This window comes from Macadamia integrifolia, chromosome 8 (assembly GCF_013358625.1).
Source record: "Macadamia integrifolia cultivar HAES 741 chromosome 8, SCU_Mint_v3, whole genome shotgun sequence".
Classification (NCBI taxonomy): Eukaryota; Viridiplantae; Streptophyta; class Magnoliopsida; order Proteales; family Proteaceae; genus Macadamia; species Macadamia integrifolia.
In genome coordinates, this window is record NC_056564.1 from 26,202,809 (window position 1) to 26,220,452 (window position 17,644).

The 17,644-nt window shown below is 38.9% G+C and overlaps 2 protein-coding genes across 8 annotated transcripts in view; both read right to left on the reverse strand.

Annotated features, from left to right (window-relative positions):
- Positions 1–1,267: 1,267 nt before the first annotated feature.
- LOC122087410 (putative U-box domain-containing protein 42) lies at positions 1,268–7,339 on the reverse strand. Of its 7 annotated transcripts, none has more exons than XM_042656533.1 (5): positions 7,232–7,339; positions 6,827–7,031; positions 4,594–5,736; positions 3,740–4,049; positions 1,268–3,120 (listed from the first exon to the last, which is right to left on the reverse strand). In XM_042656533.1, exons 2-5 carry the CDS (start codon positions 6,830–6,832, stop codon positions 1,532–1,534), a joined length of 3,048 nt encoding a protein of 1,015 aa, XP_042512467.1. In that variant the 5' UTR covers positions 6,833–7,031; positions 7,232–7,339; the 3' UTR covers positions 1,268–1,531. The 7 variants fall into 7 exon arrangements, with proteins under 7 accessions (XP_042512467.1, XP_042512470.1, XP_042512468.1 ...); XM_042656536.1 differs by having other exon boundaries at positions 3,740–3,861; positions 3,943–4,049; positions 6,827–7,306; XM_042656534.1 differs by having other exon boundaries at positions 6,827–6,895; positions 6,972–7,305.
- An 8,564-nt stretch (positions 7,340–15,903) lies between these two features.
- Positions 15,904–17,644, reverse strand: part of LOC122086369 (kanadaptin) — a 53,883-nt gene continuing 52,142 nt past the window's right edge. The window contains exons 11-12 of the mRNA XM_042655142.1: positions 16,715–17,560; positions 15,904–16,608 (exon numbers count right to left, since the gene is read on the reverse strand). Of these exons, the coding sequence (XP_042511076.1) occupies positions 16,559–16,608; positions 16,715–17,560 (896 nt within the window). The 3' untranslated portion in view covers positions 15,904–16,558. The remainder of the gene's footprint in view (positions 16,609–16,714; positions 17,561–17,644) is intronic.

Here is a 17,644-nt window from a genome sequence, read left to right on the forward strand (position 1 = left end):
GATAATAATAGGCTTCTAGCTACGATCATCCAATTGGTTGCCATTTACAATCTTAAGTCTCTTCTGTATAGGTCAGTGATTGTGAGATCAGCCCTCCATATGAGGGATACGAGGTTGTAACATACTACCGCGCGTGCCTAGGTCCTCTCAGCTGTCGGATGCTGTGCTGGGGTTGGAGAGGATCTGAATCCACTTCTCGATCAGTCCACGATGGCCCACTACGTCCTTGGGTCTAGGACCATCACACTTCCATGGATTTAGATCCTCTCTAACGCCAACGAACATCCAATGGCTGAGAACCCCTTGGGGTGCACACCCAAGTGTCGGGTTGTGTGCCCAAGGTGTTCCTAGCTGTCAAATGTGGCTGGGCTTCCTCTGGTGGGGCCAGAAAGGATTTGAATCCGCTTCTGGATCAGTCCACGATAGCCCACTACATCCTTGGGTCTGAGACCATCACACTTCATGTATTATTTAGATACTCTCTAGCACCAACGAACATCCAGTGGCTGAAAACCCCTTGGGGTGCACACACAAGTCTTGGGGTGTGTGCCCAAGGTGTTCCCAGCATGTGGCTAGGCTTCCTCCGGTGCTGGAGGATCAGAATCCCACTTCTGTAGGGATTTGGATCCTCTCCAACATGGGGTGTTGGAGAGGGACCAATGAGAATGAGAGATACACACCCACAAAATTCTCCCAGTCCCTCTCCAACCAGCACTCCCCACTTGAGAGGATCTTAATCCCTTCCATAGGAGCGGTTATTGTCTGCAGTGAGTGCGGTGGTACGGTGACCAACGAATGGTCGAGAGCATCTGGGCATACGAGTCGAGGTCGTCTCTGCACCGCCACACTCACTGCAGAGGATGTTCACCTTCCACAAGGGACAGATTGCCAATACAAGCATTGATACCAAAAAGCGCAAACTAGCAGGTGGAGGGTCTCCAACGTGTATAAGGGGAGTTAGAGGCTAATCAGTAGTTTATGTGGAATTAAACTCCCAACAGTGCTAATTTCTACAAGCTCGAATTCAAACCAAGTTATTACAGATCAAAAATGTACTTTTGCGGAAATCCAATACATATCAAACTGACAATTTGAATTAGACGGACAGTCATAAGCTTAAGATGGTACTGGTCTAGGCACTGGAGGTGACTCTTGTTCACAAGATTCATGACCTGAGGATTAACTTTTTGGTATTTCACTTCAGTGTTCTTGTGCGCTCACCCACTGTCCATGTTCTTGCTTTCAAACAAAGCTATGGACCCAAAGATTTAACTTTTCAGAACATCCACTATAATAAAATCACAAAACATAACAGGTGAGACCTCATACATCACCAACACTTTCTTCTCTACACACAGCACATTTCATCTATTTTAATTTGAATTACTACATTCTAAATTCTTGACTACTCGTAATACCAAAAGCATCATAGGCATTTCTATTATATCCCCAGACCTCACATTGGCAGGAGGTTTGTGCACTAGGAATGCTTCGTGCACTAGGAATGCCCCTCTTATTTTTAAATCATGATCTAGGAGAGAAACTCAGCAGTGCTGAAGTCAGGCAACCTATTCAAATGCTTCAAAATCTTCTCAGCCATCCGTCTTGTTACTATATCTCCATGATGTAAAGCACTCACCAATACAGAAAGCAACGACCTGTCCTCAGATATTTCAGAAGCAAAGCTGTCTCCACCTTTCATCAAGAATTTTTCTATTACCCAAAGGGACTTCTGCCACACCTCTTGCTTGTGCTTCCTCAAAACCTTCAAAACATGCTTGATAGCATCCATTTCACTCAATATGGTCACACTATTGTCCACATCAACCTTTTCATCCAACAAGGTACAAATGGCTGAGAGTGCAGCCTTTACCACTGCTACATTTTCATGCTCCAAACAAGCTAACAACCTCTTTACTGCTTTTGCTTCGAGCAAGCAGAAGGTGGTCTGTGAAGAACAAGGCCCTTTGTGGATAGGGCACATTTGTAATCTCTTCCCCTTCGATGAAGATAAGGATAGAAAGTTCTGCAACTTCTTCAGATTGGGTCCCTTGTTTGGTGGTGCTGGTGGTTGTTTTGATAGATTTATAGATTCTGCTGAGAGATTCTCCAACCCAGTTGCTGATAGCCTTTGAACTTCATCACTTGATGTTGTCATAAGCAGCTCTGTGAACACTGATGTGAGGTTGTGGTCTCTTGCTAGTGAGAGTATTTGAGGGTCACAGACTGCAGTTGTTAATCTGACAAGAACACCCACTAATCCTTCCAAGTAAGAAATGGAAAATTTTCCCATCCTCTCTCCACTTTGGATATCGTTGATGGCTTTTAGGATTATGGGCACAGTGTTTTTGCGGAAAAGGGATAAATTTAGTGCTAGGTTCAGGTGAGGAAGCTTCGCTAGGAAGTTTGCTGAAACTGCATGTTTTTCAGTGATTCTCTCTATTTCACTTGGGTTCTTGATTAGGTTTTCTGGTTGACCTCTGGTCTTGCAGAGTCTGTCAGAAAGTGTGTATCCCATGTAAGGTGCTAGGGAAATGAGTAGTTTAATTGATGTGATACCAAGTTCTTCATGTGGTGAATCAATCAGTTCTATCAGGGTGTAGCTTGCTTCACTTTCCTTGACCACTGAAACAAGGGTGGATTTTGCTTTTGGTGATTTTGTAAGGGAAAGGAGGATTCTGATGAGGTTAACGTTGATTTCATCTGGCGCTGAGCTCTTGAGCATGTGGACAATAGTGTACACAACATAATCTGACTCCATAGTGTGACCATTTCTGTTCACTTGGAGGTTCTCGAGAGCTGGCCCAGACTCAAGTATGTTAGCAAGAATTGTGGCTGATTCTCCCAAGAAACTCATGGGCTCATTGTAGATTCTCGGTGTGAACATCTCTTCAATAATGTTTGGCACAACACCAGCTTTCACAAGAATGCTGCTGTTAGGGTGGTAGGATGACATCTTGACTAGAGCTTTGAAAGCTGCTCTTCTGGTTAGAGATTTTCCACTATGAATCATTTTAATCAGTGCCGGAGAAGCTCTCTCTGCCACAAAAGTTTTGGTGTCCTGCCCGAGAACAATTTCTCCTAGGTAACTTCCCATCTCCAACTGCATTTCCTCTGTCCCTATTTCAATTTTTTGTGAACAAACAATAGTGATTAGAGGATTATCTGAAGCATATTTCAGATAAACTGGAGCCACCTACTGCATGGGTGCCGATCTTGTTATGTCATTGAACCAGTAAAATAAATGAGGGATGATAAAAAAATAGATGCAAGTGATTAGGTTTCTCATACCAAAAAAAATAAAAAAGAATAGGTTTCGGGCCCTTATATTTTTAATATAAATGAAACTTGCATGCCCTTATTTTCTAGATAAATGGTACGATTTCTTAGATAAGTTTTATAAGAATTATCATTTTATTCCCTTCACTTTTTCCTGTTGCTTCCATCTCCATTATATGACATGCAATCTCTTATTTAAATGTGTCAGATTCCAAAACAAATCAGTGAGCAACATATAATGAATGCTTGCTTCAGCTGTCTCCCTTAGTAAAGATTAGAAACTGAACCCTACCTCGGTTCTCCTCTGTTTGTGTGGTGCATGCGTGTGCAGTTAGAATCATATATTAATCAAATGATACTGATTATTGTGTTGTTGTTGTTGTTGTTGTTGTTGTTGTTGTTTTTGTTGTTGTTATTATACTGATTATTGTGTAAATGTAAGGAAGGTGCAACGACTTACCTTCAATGAGATGTTTTAGAAGCGGTTCCAAGTGGCCATTTTCTGCCATACACTTGATGTTTTTGGGAGAATTCTCCAGATTCTTTAGGATTTCATCTGCTTGCTTTGCAGTAAAGGCATCACTGTAATGGTTATATTTCATCATGATAAGCATCAGAATACACCCTGTAACTGATCCAATCACCTCATACAACTGTTCAGACCTTGAAAGCTCGAGCAACAATGACAAGGATGCATGCCTTTCTGGGAGATGATTACTTGACAACATTTTGATTGTTCTTGAAATAGCATCTGTCTTTGCGATCATTTCCTGCACATATTTACACATCCGTTAGAATGAATCTTCAGCAAATTATTATCCGACTCCAAATAGCTATCATATGCAACCCTTACACGACATACTATTTGGCAAGGACAAATGTGTCCTGACAAATGGGAAACACTAAGTAACATGATCAGAAGACTAATTTGTCCCGTCTAATGGAATATCCTGACCCTGATACGGTGACAGAAAAAGACTAAAAAGATTGACATACTTTGCTAAGAAGACTGCAACTTATAGCTAGCCATGTCAAACACCATCCACCATGAAAATATTTCAAAATACGACAAGTAATCACCATGTAGGGGAGAATGTTGCTTTCTTTGAGGGTAAAACATACTGAATGTTACTCAAGCATAGGCATCAGTCTTGTGCCCGTGCCATGTATATCAACCCAGATATGATCATGACTAGCAGGTCCTTGCAATAGTACCAGAAAATGTACCTTGAGAGACTTCAGCTAATCCAGAAAATGTCGATCTGGATGAATAAGGGGGGAAAGCATGAAATTAAATAAAGGAAAGAATTAAACCTTGCTCTCATCATCCTCTTCTGCCAATGACTGTAATATTTCCACTGTTGCACACCTGATATTCTCGTCTTTGTGCTTCAGAAACCGAGCAAGCAATGGTATCATTCCAATGTTGCGCACCTCTACTTTATTGTATTGTTTCTTTTTGCAGAGATGTTGCAAGTATCTAAGCGCTTCAAATATCACACTGTCCGGCCTGGCTACTGACAAAGTATCCCGCACAACTTTGATCCTTGTTGCTTCATTTCGTTCCTTCCATTCTTCTATTGTAGTCCTCAATGCTACATTGGTGTTTAGAGTTCTAACTGCCAATTTCCGCCCGGTAGCTGGACAGATGACATCTGCTGAACCATCTTCAAACTTTTTGAACCATTCAGTTATGGCCCATCTCTCATAAGTTGCACCACTTTCTATTGTAACCGGATCATCCATGATCTTCCCCGTCAATGGACAAAGGAAGGATGCATACTGAGGCTCCTTGTACTTGGCCACCTTTGGAAATGCCTGCAATGAACATGTACTACTTTTTCCATGATCAATGTATCTCCCTTCTCTAACAAAATCAATAGAAAGTGGCATATCTGTAGACTGAAGATTCTCAGCCGGAAAATTTACTTGAACAGAATAAAGGTCATTTTCTACTTCTTCATCCAGTAAATGCTCTAAAGGTGAAATCTGTAGTGTTTCCTTGGGATCTGATGCTTGAACATGATTGATTTCAATGTGAACATTTTTCATTTCTCTCGAAAGAGATTGCACTGCAACTTCTGCATATTCTTGGTTCCTGAATGCGGAAAATGGTATCAGGCTTAGTCCCAAACCTATGTTTTTTATCACTCCCTCTAGATTTTGTAAGATGCTTCTGAATTCCATATCTGGAATTGAATCAGCCCCTTTGAGGCATTTCCCAACTAGATTCTTGGCAAGATCAATGTTTTTGGATATAGCCTGTAGAATCTCTGTTGCGTATGAAGAGTTAGTCTGCAACTCCATTATGACTGGAGAAGTGCGTTCAAGATAGCTGCCGATTTCCATAAAGTTTTCCTGTTCTCTGTCTATGCATACCAATGAAGAAGTGATCTCTGAAATTGATTGCACAAGGGAACGAGCATGCACAATAACTGGCTCTTTATCTTCCACCAGCTGAAGAACAGAATGAGAAAGGTCATTTCATTCTGAAACAGCTTTTCCTGCATATATTGTGCTACCGCAATGACTGGTTTAGTCCTATGTAACTCGTAAGCATTGATACATTCATATAGTTTGTGTCTTGAATAATTTAGTTATGTAAGCATGATATCTAAAGAATTTATTTAGAACAAATTGATGCTACGATCATTATTTCAATGAAAAGAGAATAATAATACCTAAAAACAAGACATGGACGAAACTAATCACAATAGTGTCTCAGCATGAAATACCTGACTTGCAAAATAAAGTCTCACGCACGGCATAAAATTTCACAAAACAGAATGTCCTTGTTACATAGGTTAGGTCAGTGATTGAACTAAAAAGAGTCTGTCTCTCAGGAGAATAAAACAACATGAAATAAATAAGTTTTCTATTGATACTAAACACAATCTTAACTTGGAAAAAAACTAAAAAGCAAGCCCCATAATTTTGTTCTTAAACCATGATAAGGTAGCAACATGATCACATATTCCCATTCAGTATTTAGTGCACTGCAGTGTATTATAAAACTGTGATAATGTACTCAAACCTATTTTGAAACAAAGGGACAACAAAAAATGAGAGGAAAACAAATAAAAATTAAAAACTTCCATAAACAAACTTGAATTAGTATAGACCAAATGAGCCCATCTAGTTTCTTTATCATCACAGAATTTTATGTCTAGGATACACACACACACACACACACACACAAAAAAAAAAAAAAAACTGTTCTTCAAATTATCCTCCAAACCCTAAAGTTAACCAGCTGCTAGCACAGAATATTTCTTAATATGAATGAGGCAAAGCTATAAGGGATCTGAGAAGTTCCTTAGTAAGTCTAGCCTACATGACCAGGAGATACAGAAATTTAATCTTCTGCTTGAGTTCTGTTTTTCAACCCTTTTCTATATCAAATTTGTTCAGGGTTTGAGAGTTGGATGCTGCCTGGTATCAAATTTGTTTCAGGGTTCGTGGGTGTGAACTTCAAATCTCTCATTTATTAGACTAATAAAACATGAAATTTTTTTTGGAAGAAGTAAATAAAGCTTAGAAAGCTTACCGACATCCAACCAGAGAGCCACTGCCACAAGTGGGTCTTCACATATCACGGTAGTACAAGAACCTAAGTCTGCAAATCCAGAATGCTCTGCAATTCATGTTGAAGGAGACACTTCAAATAGTTTAAGAAACAGGAGACACCTTACCGAAAATCTCTCTTATTCATACTTTTCTGATGAATTAGCTTTATGACTGTGTTTCTCTCCCTTCAAGAAATGCAAGAAATGGACTGAGTCAGCACAAAATGCATGAAATGGATAGAACTCATAGTTTCTATAAGGTTTACAATTTAAGGGAGGAAATTGCTGAATTAAACAAGTCATTTATATCATCAGACTGGGCTATCAGGAAATTGCTTAAATTTGTAGAAGCTGAAGTTTTGAAAATTTTGTGGCTTTCCTAATACCATTGGCTATTACAAAGAAAAATGAAGGCACCCTGAGATCAGAATTGTAAATCCCAGTCGATCGGTGACCCAACTGGGTTCCACCTTGGTGAACTTGAACCAGCGAGGTTGCCCAAGTCAAACCTGATGATGTGTTGTTGAACCATACTTCTGGTTAGGTCCTCAAAATATTTATTACAAGGGAGGACAGAAATTTCATCCTCTAATGATCAGGGTATGTTTTTTTCCTTTCTTTGATAACCTGATAACGCTGCTGGCCACTGCTGGGCTCCAACCGGGAGGACCATTCTTTGCAACTCACTTAGCGTTGTAGTAATAGTGACACCATCCCCCGACTAGTCCCACGGGTTCATATTGATCCTACAATTGAACCCATAATTGAATGAATCAGGTCATACTGAGGTTAAATAAAAATCATTCAATTTTCACTGAAAGTAATGAAGAATACTAAACACCACATATTTAAAGTGAAGGTGCTTTGCCAATTGACTAGTCTTTTTCCCTTTTATTACAGTTTTTTTTTTTTTTTTCCTAGTGAAATATAATGCTTCACTATTTTTGGTATGATAGTACATAGATTAGTCCATGTCATTAACGATCAGATAAAAGTTTCATTGGTACAATTTCAGCTCAAAATAAGTTGACAAAGTAACTAAAATAACGAAAGATGTCATTTTGTATTTTATATTTATCTTCATTTGATGGCATTTTGGTAATCTTATTAAAATTTCAGACCAGAGTTTGAACAATTATCTTTGTTTATGAGTTTGAACAATTTTCTTTGTTTATGAGTTTGAGCATTTTTTTTTCCGCTTAGTTTGGACTAAACTTTGACTACTGAGATGTATGCAAGGTACTTTATCACATGGTTTAACTTATGTGTTGTCAAGTAGGGGTGTCAAGCGGTTAGGCTAGGCCGGTCTCGATCGGGTCTAGTCGGGCTCGGCTAATTTCTAGGGCTGCACCGTGAACACCCGTTTAGCTAAATGAGCTTAGCTAGCGCGGGCATGATACGATTAATAATTAAACCGGTCAATTTCAGGCTACCATAAATGGGCCTTTATCAGGCTTTAATCGGGCTATAGAACTATTTAACTTTAAACAGGCTTTAAACGGGCTCTTTCTAAAATTGGTCTCATAAATGTGCGTGAAGAGAAATACCAATAAAATGAGGCAAAGATTGGCACAGTAAAGAAAAATATCCCATAGTTAAAATGGATTAAGCTAAAGATGGGCAAAATAACTAAATTACCAAGGTACTCGATCTTTAACCCACGAAACTCAAATCAATTAAACTATCCCTACATAACCCAAGTTTAGTAAGTTCAAATCAATTAAACTATGCATAAAAAATATGAATTTATATAACAATTATCACCATCTCAATTGTACATATCACATATCCTTAGCACTAAATACAAATAGTATTAAAAAAATACAAGTAATATTAAAGGGGTTGGACTAGGTCTGGCTAAAGGAGTTGGTTCAAATCGGACTTGTAAATGTGTCGGGCTGATCGGGTGCCCATTGGAATAAGTGACTGCACAGTGTACTACCTACACGTTTATTAAGCAAGCCAGTTTAGATCCAACATAAATGTATTAAGCTCAATTGGACGTATCGATGCATGCTTGAAATTAACACCCCTTAATGTCAAGTGACAAACGGTAAAATATTATACTTCGTTAGACATGGTGGCACCTAAATGGATTCTTCTAGTTTATATAAAGGTAAATGGTGTGGGATGATGTGGGCGGCAGATAGGAAAAATTGGAACCATGAAATTATTAAGTTACGCAATAGTGGGATTAGAATATTAGATAGAGATGTGTTGACTTTTAGCGTACCTTCCCAGCTTCTGTAGTAAGGTTTTTTTTTTTGGTAAGAGGCTTCTCTAGTAAGTAAGACTAATTAGTCCTATCAACGAAAACATCAACAGAAAAATAATGATAATAAGGATCTTTACCAAAAAAATCGTAAGAGTAATTAGTGTTACTTTACCCAAAATAGACTAATTAGTGGGATTAGATAGAATTATGTTGACCTTTTTTTTTTCATAAGAGATAAATTATGTTGACTTTTAGGAGCTTCTCTAGCAAGACTGTAAGGATGTTAGAAAAGAACACTACCTGGTTGCCTATCTTATCCAGACACAAGAAGGTGCAAAATTACCACTCTACCTCTTATAAAATCATAAAACTCGATCTTTGTTGATACTTCTGTGTGGGTTCTCATTAGCCCCATGTTGGTGTAGGGCTACATGACCAAGTAACAATCTCCTCTTGTCCATTGATGTGGAGATAAATCGTCTTAGGCCTTCCGTACAACCTACACAAAAAAATGAACATGAAAACACATGAGAGTGAGCGTCGGGTTGATTTGGCAGGGGATTCTCTAATGACTAAATCAGATATCTCTGTAAACAGTAATTCCAAGTAAAAATGGAAAAGTCTCGATCCCTGAAAAGGGGTTTTACTGGGCATTTATAGCTATAGAATGGCGGTCATGGAGAGTCCCGTTTTGGTAGGAGTTCCAATCCAAGTAGGAGTCCAAGGATGGTAAGCGCCATCTTTGGGGATTGCATAGGTGGCAGCGGTTCTGATTATAGGAACCATCCATACTAACACGATGGGGAGAGATTCTCCTTCCTTTTAGAGAAGGCTAGGAATCCTCACAGATGACCTTTCCTGATCGGGATAGATACACTCCTTTGCTTGGAGCTCACGTATTTGATTAGGAGTGGACTTTCTGACGATAATGAGTGGTTTCCTTTATCATGGCTACCTGACTTGAAGTAGTTCGATAGTTCGACCACCGAGCTATAGATGCCTAGGGGTAGATCAACATTCGGCTACCGAACTATAGATGACCAAGGATGGCTCCATTGTTGATATACCGAGCTACAGAAGCAAGGGTAGCCCGACTGTTCAACCTTGCTTCACACTTACAAACCCTAAGATTGGTTTGGTCTTGGCCCGTCTCGTTTGACCGTGCATGGTAACTCATATGTCGTGCTAGTATTGGTGGGTATACTTTTGCGCAACACCCATATATGTATATATAATATTTCTTCATGTTCGAATCTTATTTTTGGTGGATTCAGGGATGGAAAATAGGTTCAGTTTTGGGACAAATGGATTTTATAAAACCCAAGTTCCAGGGATTACCAACTCCTTCATGCAACCTGGCCTTCAAGGGAGGGGAAGATTTTTAAAATGATAGTGTCTTTTTTTAAGGAATACTCTTTTGGTCATATCTTTGGGGCCATTAATTAGCATGGTTGACTCCTTAACTAAAAATGCCATTTTCCATTTTTTCGCTGTCTGAATTTTGTAATTTGGACGCTTTGCATTAGTCACGCTTTAATAAATAACCCTTTTTTCTATCCAAAATAAGTAAATAAAAAAAATTTACAACGCCACCCCCAAAGAATGCCACTATTAAAGAAACACAGCCTGCATAATTTCAAATTACGCTCACACCCCTTACCATAAGTTTATGTTAAGTGAGGGTTTGAAATGATAGTTTTACCCTTTTGAGTAAAACACATGATTCAATCATATTTTACCTTCATCCCTCAATACCTTTCACCTTCACTCACCTTTACCATGGATTTCAGAGGAGTGAGGATTTCAGAGGAGTGAAACCCTTCTCCATCCCTGCGCTGTGAAAACGAACTCAAAACTCAGAATTCCGAATGGATAGATAGATAGATAGATCAACCTAATCACTATTTTGAGATCAATGATGGCGGGGTTTGCTGTTACGATTATGGGAGTGCTGCTTTACATCGGCGTTAGCTAAGAAGAGATTCAGAAGTTCAGCTTATTAACTAGTTTATTGATTTCAATTAATTCATCGATGGCCGTCATCTCGGTTATGCATATGAAGAACTGCAATTTTTTGTCCAAAATTCCCACCTTATTCTATTCCAATTTTAAACACCTTTTCCAACCTAATTCATCAATTTTTAGCAAAAAAGAAACAATAGATCAACAAATGAATATGGGATCAACTTAATTGACAAACCCCTCTGTCTCCCTCTTCAGGATATTTACAAGATCGGTGGGTCATTCTATCCTCAACACCCTAGAAGTGATGATCGGAATTTTGTTCATTCGTTGTTGGATTAGTGTTTACGAGGCCAATCCGCAAAGAGATTGATGTGTACAGGAACGTTGGGCAGAAATCAAACAATCCCAAGGCAGAGTCTTTGTATAGTTCTGCTTTGCCAATCATTAACGATGATGGGTTATCGTTAAAATTTGGGCTTTCGAAATAGAATTGCAGCAAAGACGCACGCTCTGGCAAAAGGCCAATAGGTTGCAACATCGGAGAGGGTTCTGCTGTAATCGGTAATTCAGGATAGGGGTGTCAATCGATCGGGTCGGACGGGCCGGTCTCTATCTAGTTTAATTGGGTTTGGCCAATCTTTAGAGCTGCACTGTGAATGCCCGTTTAACTTAGCTAGCGTAGGCATCGTACGATTGATAATCAGGCCAATCGATCTCGGGCTTTAATCGAACTACCATAAACGGGTCTTAATCAGGCTATAGACTTATTTAACTTTAAGTGAATCCTCTTTAAAATTGACCTTTTAAATGTGCTTGAAAGGAATACCAATAAAATAAGGCAAAGTTGGGCATAGCAAAGAAAAAACCCATAATTAAAATAGATTAAGCCAAAAATGGAAGCAGATAAGTTACTAAGGTACTTGATCTTTAACCCAATGGAACTCAAATCAATTAACTATGCCTACACAACCGAAGTTGAGCAAGTTTAAATCAATTAAACTATGCTTGAAAAAAATGAATGTTTCAGATAACAATCATCACCATCTCAATTATACATTTCACATAGCCTTAGCACTAACAAACAGTATTAAAAAAAAAAAAATAGTATTAAAGGGGTCAGGCTAGGTTGGGCTTAAATGAGTTGGTTCAAGTGGGTCGATTGGGCGCCTATCGGGCTAGGCGGCTGCACCGTATACTACCTGTTTATAAACGACAAATTTATTAATCGGGCCAATTTAGATCGCGTCATAAACATGTCGGGCTCGGTGTGGGCCTAGAATTGATGCCCCTAATTCAGGAGCATCCTTCGTTAGTCTATCAAAGATCATGGATCGATCACAACAGAGGATCTTATCCTTGGAACCTTACTTCTGAACATCTGTTTGATGATCCCAGTCTTTTGGATCTCCTTCGATTCGGTCCTTCTAAGCGTCTTCTCCAAACACCCACTTGGGTTAATCCTCTTCCGAGATCAATCCAACGATCTCTGTTTCTTCACTGGACTCTGTAGATGCAATTGGAGATTTCCCCTTTGGGCTTTCACACCCGCAAGCACATGATCATCCCCTCTATTACGCTTCCTGTTGTTCTTGAAACTGTCCTAATTAGTTACTGCCTCTGCTTTGCTCTTCACAACTTGGGGATGAAAACGATGGTGGGTATGAGGGTATGTGATGGGGGTTAGGGGTTTTGGGGATGAAGGAGTTCAGACTTCAGATTCAATTTGGGGTCAGGGATTAAGAGAGGGTATATTAGATACCATACTTTTTAGAAAGGTATTTTAGTATTAAAAAAAAATATACCAACTGAAGTCAGCATTTAAGATATATCCTCTAGACTTACGGTAAGGGGTGTGAGTGTAGTTCAAAATTATGTAGGGGACGTTTCTCTAATAGTATCCTTCTCTAAGGGTGATGCAGTAAATTTTCCTAAATAAAATGATAATTTGATCAATGTAACCTTAATGTTTACCCGGGAGGGAGGGGGGAGATGGTGAGCTTGGACAAACGGATGCACAACTACTTTTAATGCTTTGCATTGATGGGTAATCCTGATAGTGCCCTTTGAAAAAAGGTCACTACTGCAAAGCAGATTGAATTGAAACCCCAAACATGGTCAAACCCAACTTGAAATGCATGTTCATCAACTTTACAAAGTAATGTTAGTACGATAGGGGGTTTCAACTACCATACTTTGAGACACGATCTCTACCTAATAATACAGGCTATGTCAATGGCAACGATTATGGAGATAGGGTTTTGAAGATTGATTTTGTTTGAGAGTTACTATGACTGAGAATTGTGGTTTCGACCCTTTTCATGAAATCAATATTCAATAGTTTTTTTTTCTGCTAACGATGGATATTCAGGCCTTTGGCCTGACTAGTCCCGCAGACCCATACTGATCCCACAACCACATGGACTAGATCATACCAAGGTTTAATCAATATCCAATAGATTGCTCTTTTTTCCCTCCCCAATCATATATGCAAATCTGGTTAAAGATGTAAATGGATAATCGAAAATCAATATCCTTGGTATTCTTATCCACTTAGAGGAATCCATATTCAAAAACACATCTAAAAACTATCCAAATCTATTTGAAAGTTGTATTATCTAATCCTAATATAAAAATATGATTAAATAATAGTTGGGTTAGGGTCCTCTGCATGCCAACATGGACCCAACACCAATGTGGTGACAATTACAACATGTGCAGGAGCATCAATAACAGTGAAATTTTTGCATTTATGGGAGGCAGCGTGGTCATTTTACGACCCTCTGGGTCTGAATGTAGGCACCCCACTACCAAGCAGAGGTCTTTTACCCATAATAGTTTTATAAAGAATATTTTATAATACTAAAACGAGAAAGAGATTGTTGCTTGGTTGTGGCCCTGATATTGCGAGGGCCAATGAGAGTGCACACAAGGGCATCATCATGATGGGATTTTTTTTTTCACATGGGTGGGGTGGTAATTTTGCAAAGCCATGTGACTAGACATATATCTAATTTCAAACAAGACCTACTACCCAAATTGGATTATCAAACAAGTTTGCTTTGATTATCTCTCTGCTCTCATTGGTGGTGGTTTCTATGGAAATTGAAACTTCATCCATATTTAATATATCTTTTTTGGAGATGTGCTCATTGAGGGGTTCCTACCAATGATATCTTGGGAAATAGATAGACATCGATACAATCTGTGGATTGATTGTGTCATAACAAGCATGATCAATTGATCATGTTTTTTTCTTTATTGTGAGTTTTTTTAAAGAATTGGGCAACGAGCCCTTTCGGTCTATGAACTGAAGTTTTCTTTGATTCTACCTTTCAGCATGTTATTACGTATTTTTTACAATCTGTTCCTAAGGATAATGTAAATATTTTTCTCCACCTTTATCATTATATGCTACTTATTTATGGATATGTAGGAACGGAGTTCTTTATATTCAGGATTAACCAAATCCATTTGTAATTTTTCATCTTGTGAAGCAATGGACTGCTCAAGCAGGCAAGCACTTTAGACCCATCCAGGTGAACTCATTCCATATGATTTTGTCCTTCTCCCCCCTACATTTCCCCATGTGAACCCACTAACTTTGGTCAACGTGGGAGTCACTGCTAAAAATACTAATATTTCTGCATGGATTAGTTGCCTGATTGATAAGGATAATGTTATCTCACTTAATGTTGACCATATGATGATAGGAAACACCATTGAGAGAAACATTAGGGGACTGACTACTCATGGGCATAAAACATGCCATGGATGCAGGATGAAGACTCGGAGCAATCTGGAGTAATTCTGCTAAACTTGAATACCTTCTTTTGGACTATAGACACAAAATACCTAATTTTTTGTCTTAAACCTACAAACGATTCGGTTACACCTATGAGACACATAGCATTTTCGGTGCTTGCAAAGCAAATATCATTCTATAACTTTACTCCTACAATGATGTACATTCCTTCCTTTATTATCAATGAAATTTCTTTTCTTTCTTAAAAATAAAAACAAAAAACTTAGTCAGAAAACTTAAAAAACACTTAAAAAAAAAAAAAAAAAAAGAACAAGAACAAGAACAAGAACAAAAACAAAAAACTTTAACATCAACCCTAGTCAAGTTACGTATTCTCCAAATCCCTTCCACTCAATGTAGACAGCTAAGGATGTAAATGAATAATTGAACATCTATATCCAATTCGTGTTCGTATTGATATAGGAGAATAAGATCAATATACGAAAACTGTATTGATTTAGGGGAATCCAGTCAAAAAATCAATATACAAAAACTATCCAAATCTATTCGGAATTAATCAGATGCGAATGCAGATAGTGCCAATATCCAGTTCATATTCAATCCATTCACATCTCTAAATCTGGTTGCATCTAAACAAGCTTCTTCCTTCCCCTCGGTCTTCCATAGAAACCCTCTCCAAACTATAGAAAGACCACTGACAAAAAACAAGCCAAAAACAAATGATACTACATCCAGGGTGGCATTGGCATTCGAAAATGCAAGAGGGAACAGAAGGTAAAACTTGTTTTATTGGGAACCTACAGATTAAATATTTCACAAGGGAATATGGGTACTTTGAAATAGGGACAACTTCCTAGATCTACTAGATTAAAACAATAATCACAAAATAAATAGTTTTACAAGAAAAATAGATGTAAAACAAAGTCGATCCTACTTGTTTTGAAATTTATTTTCTTATCTAAGTAGATGTATGCTTTTTTCCCTTTGAATTAAAGGTGATGAGGAATGCAATTAAATTTCTCCTTTTTCCGTGGGTGTTGGGGGTTTTTCCATATGAAATTAATTTTGAATTCATTTGTGAATAACAAAAGGCTTGAAAAGCTATAAGTTGTGTCAACTTTATAACATTAGGTAACTTTTTTGGTAAACAACATTAGGTAAATCTACATAGAAGGAAGATCGATGTGACCGAGGTAGCAGTCAACACCTTAGGATCGAGAAGTTTTATACAAAACCACCTACAAAAGAAGCTAATCCATCTACTCCAGATCCAAGATCATTCCCCCTCTTCTTCCTGGAGAAGAGAGCACATCAAATTCATCCACACTGTAGCAAGCATGACTTGCTATTTCAAGAGGGACCTTTACAAAGCCACCTACTAAAGAAGCTAATCCATCTACTCCAGATCCCAGATCATTCCCCTTCTTCTTCCTGGAGAATAGAGCACATCAAATTCATCTACACTGTAGCATGACTTGCTTTTTCAAGAGGTGGACCTTTACAAAGCATGTGTATCTCTGGCTCCAGCTATTTCCTTGCAGTTACAGCTCCTCCACTGACTTTATAAACTAGCTGCGAAGCTGCAGGAGTTCCTGGAGCCACCTTCAACCTGGAACACTTGAATTGAAGCATTGGACCCAACATGTTCAGCTTCAAGGTTGTCAATACCTTATACCATGTGTAGAGCTCATTTCTAAACATAGATTGGGTGTGCAGTAGTATGATCAAAGTATTAAGGTTGGCTCAAGCATAAGAAAATCACAGATTGAATCAGTATCCATAACGATCATTCAATGAGGTCCGTCCATCACCTGATTGTCCTGCATACACTCAACATCAGTATCAATCCAATGGAAAACAAGTAAAAAAAACAGCTTCAGCGTAAAAGTTCACCAAACTCTGAAAGTGGGCTGGCAGTTGGCTCACCTTCAGGGGGCACCCAAGATTCATAATCTGGACTACTGCCAAGAAAGGAAGGTCTTTCAGGACCAAGCACTCTTCTGGACTTCGAACCGTCTCTTCTGGACTTCGAATCATCCTTCTTAGGTTGAGCTTCAGCGTGGCTGTGTTGGCTCTCATCAATTCCATCATCCTCTGATGCAAAAACTCCACGTTGGTGCTTTAACAGAAGTGCCACAGCATCTGCAGCTGAGGATTCAGCTTCAGCTGTAACAGATGTTGACTGTTCAGGAGCCCTATTATCACCCACTTCATGCTTTTCAACCTGCTTTCGTTTCCTTATTATGAGACCAGGGCCTGCACTTTCCAAATCTGACTCTTTTTTCGGCAAAGCATCATCTACGGCACCAAGGGTCTTCTTTCGATCTTTGTAGTCAATAAAGTTATCAGATTCGTCTATATTTAATGGAGTTTCTTGCTGAATCTCTTTTACCTCTCTGTCCTGGGTAGCCCCAAGCCACAGAGGCTTAGAAACAGTGTATGCGGGTGCCTTGCTATCCATGGATTCAGAGGCACTGTTATCAGTTTCTGGTGGCTTACTTGTGTCCGTAACAGCACTTGGAGTTCCATTCATCGAGGAGTCATTTTCAACTTTTTCTGGAACAGAGCTTTTAGTCTTTTTCACTGTAGGTTGCTTCATGGTGCCAGACTTGGGAACATCTTGTTCATTAGATTTTGATCCCTGCATTCTCAAATCTTTTTTCCTAGCAGCTTCTCCAGTTGGATCGGCAATTTTCAACAAGTAGACAACCCTGTCTAATTCAGATTGCAGAGCAGAAATTTCCTTCTCAAGTTGCATGGTTGTGTCGAGCACTGGTAAATGTCAGACATTGTCGACAAAAATTACTCAATTGTAGAAACATAAACCCCTCCCCCCCACCCCCCACCCCCCAAAAA

Excerpts from the sequence above, each read along its gene's own strand:
- LOC122087410 (XM_042656533.1), bottom strand. Across the intron at positions 4,050-4,593 it reads AAGAGGATGATGAGAGCAAG|GAAATGATCGCAAAGACAGA; the intron begins GTTTAATTCTTT and ends AAATATGTGCAG. Across the intron at positions 3,121-3,739 it reads TCTAAAACATCTCATTGAAG|GGACAGAGGAAATGCAGTTG; the intron begins GTAAGTCGTTGC and ends AAATTGAAATAG.